This window comes from Chenopodium album, chromosome 7, assembly GCF_948465745.1.
Source record: "Chenopodium album chromosome 7, dcCheAlbu1.1, whole genome shotgun sequence".
Lineage (NCBI taxonomy): Eukaryota > Viridiplantae > Streptophyta > Magnoliopsida > Caryophyllales > Amaranthaceae > Chenopodium > Chenopodium album.
The window spans coordinates 14,033,863-14,040,620 of NC_137840.1; the positions used below are offsets into that span (position 1 = coordinate 14,033,863).

Here is a 6,758-nt window from a genome sequence, read left to right on the forward strand (position 1 = left end):
GTTTTGTTAGGGGTGACGGTGGTGGGGGTGGTTGGGTTTAGGCAGTGAAGGTGGTGGAGGTGGATGGGTTGGTGACTTGGTGGCTTGTTAACTTTTTTTTTTTTTTTTTTCTTTTTTAAGAATAAGTTTAACCATATTTAATTGTAATTAACTATTTATGAAAATAAGGTTATAAGCGCGATAAAATTTTGAATAGTCATTTTGCATAGTTTATTTTCAGAAGGGTTATCATTTTCATGTCTCACAAATTGAGTTATCATTGAAAATTACCTTATAAATTTAAAATTTGAACAATAATACTAATCTCATTCTCATATGGTATTCTTTGAGACATCGAGCACGTCAAAATCTAATATTTTTTACACATAATTTACTAGAGTACATGTATAAAACAGAGAAACTTCCAATTAGAAACACATTTCCGACCGATACAAGGAACATCATCATAAGAAATTATTGAAAGCGAGCATTAAAAAGATGTAGGCCAACAGAAACCTTGTGGTAGAACTTTAAAATCTACATTCACCAGAAAGACCACTTATCAACTCATCGTGTATTCATTTGTCATCCACCCAACTCAATAAAACAAACAAAAATATTGTCTTCTTTAAAATTGAAGGGTGAAGAATCACATTCTCTAGTCATTGTAGAGTAACCAATTTTGGTCTATAAAAAGGGCAATTTAGTCCTTTTACTCTTTTAGTCTATGAAAGGACCTTTCAAGTGTCCCTCACTTTGTGGGTCAAAAAACGTTGACTACAAAGCCTCAAGCGCCATCAATTATTTAACATGAACTATTCCTTCCATTTAAAAATACTTGTTCTACTTTTCATTTTCGGCTGTTTTTAAATATTTGCTCCATTTTTTATTTGAAGTTTTTTACATTATTTAATTCATTTCTCTCAACTAGCGAGACCCAACACGATTATATTTAATTACCTTTAGATTCTCTCTCCTCTAATTTACCTTATACTAACCTGTTAGGAATATTATCATATCTTTGTGATATTTATCTCGTATATTTAGTTTCCTAGTTTATAGGTACTTGATATATCTTGAGAATATTTTTGCTAGACTTTAGGAAACTATGTACTCTATATATTGGATGATCAATCAATGAATGAGGCTTAAGCTTTTGAGCCCTAATAAATCTGACATGGTATTAGTCGCTCAGGATTTCCATTTAAAAAAAAAAAAAAAAAAAAAAAAACTCAAAAACTTTAAATCACCATGGCTGGCGATGATGTTCCACCACCACCAACACCACGAATTGACATCACCTCTCCATACTACCTAGGTCCTCATGACAGACCTGGTGATTTCATAACCCCGACTCGGCTTCGTGGTGAAAACTACGATGAATGGGCAGGGGATATTCAAACTGCATTAGAGGCACGACGTAAATTTGTTTTCCTTGATGGTACGATCACCACGCCTTCCTCTCCGTGTACCCAAACAGATTGGAACACCATTCATGCTATGTTGATTTCGTGGCTTATGAACACAATTGACCCAGAGGTCAAAGGTACTCTGTCAAAATACAAAGATGCGAAGCGTTTATGGGACACTCTCAAAATTCGCTTTGCCACCGTCAACGGTCCTCGAATTCAGCAGTTCAAGGTGTCAATTACAAAGTGTGAGCAAACGAAGACAATGTCGGTGGCCTAAAATTGACGGCTCTATGGGAGGAATTGAACAACCATGAGCCGCTCATTACTTGTGCTTGCTGTGAGAAGTGTACAGCTAGAGTAGAGCATGAAACCCGTCGTGAAAATACTCGACTTCATGAGTTCTTGATTGGCCTTTACACTGATTATTATACACATACTCGTACTAATATCTTATCTCAAGATCCTCTGCCAATGCTTGATCGGGCGTACCAGTTGGCTGTGCAAGACGAACGTGTACGGCTCGCCAAGCAAATCCCTGATGAGCAGGCTCTCGAGGCAGTGGGGTTTGCTCTTCGAACCAACACCGGAAAACAGAGGACAACAACCCATAATGAGAAGCCAGATAAGTCCGGCCTTCATTATTGTACCTATTGTAAGAAAATTGGACATGTAAATTCTAATTGCTTTGAACTCAAAGGGTACCCAGATTGGTGGCTGAACCCTTCAAAACATGGCAAACCGTAGCAGACTAGTTCTAAAGGTCGTGATCCACCTCGTGCAAATGCTACAGCAGCAAATAAGGTGGATTCAGCAGGGGGTTCCTCTCAAACTTTTACAGTAGAACATTGGAGGGCAATAGCTGGTTTTGTTGGTAACACTCACAATCCCGACGAGCGTTTGAACGGTGAGTTTGATAATAACTTGTGGATCGTTGACACAGGGGCTTCTAAGCATATAACTTGTGATGACAGATGGCTCTTTGATACAAATCACATCTCACAATGTCCGGTTGGACTTTCGAATGGCAAAACTGTTAATGCCACAGAGGAAGGCTCAGTTTGTCTATCCTCTAAAATTGTTCTTACACATGTCCTATTTGTTCCAGATTTACGTTGCAATCTAATTTCTGTATCGCAATTAATTGATGATGCCCATTGTACAGTCCAATTCAACTCCGATATGTGTGCTATACAGGACCAGTCGAGGGAGCTGATTGGAACGAGTGTTAGGCGGGATGGACTATTTTATTTTGAAGGACGGGCTTCGGTGCAACATGTGGCTGTTTTTGAATCTTCAGCATTGTTAGAATTATGGCACAAGCGTATGGGTCATCTGTCGGAAAAAGTTGTGAAACTTCTCCCTCCAGTTCATAATTGTAAGGGTAGTTTAAATCAAGCATGTGAATTTTGTTTTCGTGCTAAACATCCAAGATCTAGTTTTCCTATAAGTGAGAACAAAGCCTCTAGAATATTAGAAAAAATTCATTGTGATTTATGGGGTTCTTATAAACATGAATCGTCTTGTGGTGCTCATTATTTTTTTACTATAGTTGATGATTTCTCTCGTGCTGTTTGGATTTATTTGCTAGTTGATAAAACGGAGGTTTTCCGTATGTTTATGTCTTTTGTGGCAATGGTGGATAGATAATTTTCTCAAACAATTAAAATCGTACAAAGTGACAATGGCATCGAATTTAATTGTTTGCGTGATTTCTTTAATGCAACTGGCATTTTATTTCAAACATCATATGTTGGCACTCCGCAACAAAATGGTCGGGTTGAGAGGAAACACAAACATATTTTAAATGTAGGTACAACTTTGAGATTTCAAGCTAATTTGCCTATATACTTTTGGAGTGAGAGTGTTATTGCGGCCGCACATTTAATAAACCGAACTCCTTCCCCTCTCTTGCAAAATAAATCCCCCTATGAAATTTTATTTGGCACAAACCCATCTTACTCCACAATACGTACTTTTGGGTGTCTTTGCTTCGCTTACAGTAAAAAAGCTAAGGGTGATAAATTTGCAAGTAGGAGTCGTAAATGTGTCTTTGTTGGTTATCCGTTTGGGAAGAAAGGTTGGAGATTGTTTGATCTTGATTCCAAGAAATTTTTTGTGTCTCGTGATGTTAATTTTTTTTAAGATGTTTTTCCTTTTCTTGATCCAATTTCCACAAATATCATTCCGGAAAAAAAATTTCCAATTCATATGGATGTGCCGTATGACTTTGATGATGTGAGTATGGGGTTTCATGAGGTTGGTGAAGGTTGGGGTAATGTGCCTCAAGAGACTTCTACACCAGTGTGTGAGCATCCTCCATCTCGGCACCCAGCAGCAGGTACCCACGGACAGCAGGCAGACCAGACCGGAGGGAGCCTGCGGCTGGATGCTGCTGGCCGTAGGGAGGGTGGGGAGCCTTCTGCTAGGCTGCGGCAGCGAGCAGCAGGTACCCAGGACACCGACCAGGAGCCTGATGAACGTAGGGGCGGCACGGAGCCCTCTGCAGCAACAGGACAACAACATGAAACAACCCAGCAGTCTATGAACACTGAGCATCAAGCAGAATTGGGTCGGGGTTTGAGACAGAAATTTCCCAATGTCAAACACCGAGATTTTGTTACACATACAATTATTACAAACAGTCCATCTCCATCTCTATCACCTAACACTTCGTCTCCACGACATCCGTCATGTACTCTTTACCATAAAGCGCATTATATTAATTGTGACAGTTTTTCTCCACATTACAGAAATTATATTGCAGCTATTACTTCTGGAAAAGAGCCTTGGTCTTTTAAGGAGGTGATGAAAGATGCAGGTTGGAGACGATCAATGTAAAATGAAATTCAAGCTCTAGAAAAAAATGGCACATGGACGATGAAAGATCTTCCTCCCGGCAAACGACCTTTAGGCAGTCTGTGGGTGTATAAGATCAAATATAACTCCGATGGAAGTATTGAACGACTAAAATCCAGATTAGTCGTCTTCGGCAATCATAAAAAGGAGGGCATTGATTATACCAAAACATTTGCTCCGTTGCTAAAATGGTAACAGTTAGAGCTTTTCTTGCTATTGTAGCTTCGAAAAATTGGGAACTACATCAAATGGATGTACACAATGCCTTTCTTCATGGTGATCTTGCAGAGGAAGTCTATATGAAAATCCCCCCGGGTTTCGAATCATCTCATCCGAATAAGGTATTTTGACTTCGGAAATCTTTGTATGGTCTAAAACAGGCTCCTAGATGTTGGTTTGCCAAACTAACAAAGTCTTTGAAGGCATATGGCTTTCGGCAATCATATTTTGATTATTCTTTGTTTACTTATACAAAGGGTGCCGTGCAAATTAATGTACTTGTTTATGTGGATGATCTGATTATTTCTGGTAATAATTCCGCTGCGTTAAGGGCTTTCAAAGCATATCTTAGTGATTGTTTTCATATGAAATATCTTGGTACTCTGAAATATTTTTTAGGAATTGAAGTGGCTCGTAGTTCTTCGGGCTTGTTCCTATGCCAGAGAAAATATATTATTGACATCATCTCAGAAGCAGGATTATTGGGATCAAAGCCAACCGGCTTTCCTATGGAGCTGAATCACAAACTTGGTCTAGCTAGTGGTTCTCTTCTTGATGATCCGGAACAGTATCGCAGACTTGTTGGTCGATTGATATATCTTGCTGTCACTAGGCCTAATTTGGCTTATTCGGTTCATATTTTGTCTCAGTTCATGCATGCTCCAAGAACTGAACATTGGGAGGTAGCTCTACGAGTTGTGAGATATTTGAAAGGAACTCCGGGATAAGGTATTTTGCTACGATCAGACAGGGAATTAACCTTGCAGGGTTGGTGTGATTCAGATTGGGCCGCGTGTCCCTTGACACGTAGATCTTTGACAGGGTAGCTAATATTCCTTGGCAAGTCACCTATCTCTTGGAAAACCAAAAAGTAGAAGATTGTCTCTACAAGTTCTTCGGAAGCTGAATATCGTTGTATGTGTGCTACCACAATGGAGTTGAAGTGGTTAAAACGGCTACTTTTGAGCTTGGGAGTGCAACATCCTAAGGCTATCAAATTATTTTGTGACAGTCAATCCGCTTTGCATATTGCAAAGAATCCGGTTTTCCATGAGCGGACGAAGCATATTGAAGTCGATTGTCACTTCGTCTGAGATGCTATTACAGAAGGTTTGATTGATCCATCCTATGTTCCTACACTTGAACAATTGGCCGATATTTTTACCAAAGCTCTCGGTAAATCTCAATTTGATCTATTACTTGGCAAGTTGGGCATCTTCACTCCAACTGCTCCAACTTGAGGGGGGGGGGGGTGTTAAATTAGGAATATTATCATATCTTTGTGATATTTATCTCGTATATTTAGTTTCCTAGTTTATAGGTAGTTGATATATCTTGAGAATATTTTTGCTAGACTTTAGGAAACTATGTACTCTATATATTGGATGATCAATCAATGAATGAGGCTTAAGCTTTTGAGCCCTAATTAGTCTGACATAACCCCACCACCTCCATATTTTATTACTTTCTCCAATTTCTCCTAAAACTCCGTGTAACACCTCCAAATCTCCCTCTACGGAAATACTATTATAATACGTATAATTATACCGTAGAGATAGACTTAGGCGTATTACCGCCGCGTGATTATGCAAGGCTACTCAACTTACTAAAAATAACAATACTTTGCAGCGGAAACTTCAATACTCTTCTTTATTAATAATAGTCATAATAGTAACCAATGTTATGAGTACTCAAAATAGATACAAGACCAAATCCCTAATTTAGTGAAAACCAATCCCGGGACTCCAATGCATCACTTATTGACTCCAACCTGAAAATAAGCAACACTGCTTACCATTACGGTAAACAGGGCGAACCAAAACAAATAAGAAGTACGAGTTAGCAAAATATGCTAAGTACGATAAGTGCAAGATAATTAAACTCAATTTATTCGCAAACATGCTTTAAAACCAATTTCCAATAAATAATCTAATAATTCCAAACTCATGGTTTAAAACCAATTCTCAATAATTCCAATATCAATAATCAATAAAACCAAATCCAATTATTTTAAAACCAATTCCTCATATTAAAACCAATTCCTCTCCCAAGTGTGCACACCCCCAAGCTAGTCTCCTTATGTTACAAGGCTATTCTTGAGGAAAGACCCGGTCATGCAAAGTCCAAGGCCTTATCAATAAATCAAATCCGCATAGTGGGATTACCAACATGCTTATAAAGCATAATTAATAATAAATCCATGATTCAATAAATCCTCTTTTAAATCCAATAATTCAACCTTTAATAATAATAATTCAAACTTCTTTTAATAAATTCAACATGCTTTTAAAA

The 6,758-nt window shown here is 38.3% G+C and overlaps 1 protein-coding gene across 1 annotated transcript; it reads left to right on the forward strand.

The window, feature by feature from the left end:
• Positions 1-1,230: 1,230 nt before the first annotated feature.
• LOC145640026 (uncharacterized) lies at positions 1,231-5,194 on the forward strand. Its single transcript, XM_081691338.1, has 7 exons — positions 1,231-1,620; positions 1,737-2,060; positions 2,139-2,772; positions 3,535-4,209; positions 4,470-4,588; positions 4,724-4,775; positions 4,866-5,194. The coding sequence occupies exons 1-7, from the start codon at positions 1,231-1,233 to the stop codon at positions 5,192-5,194; spliced, it is 2,523 nt and encodes an 840-aa protein (XP_081547464.1).
• The last annotated feature ends 1,564 nt before the right edge of the window (positions 5,195-6,758 follow it).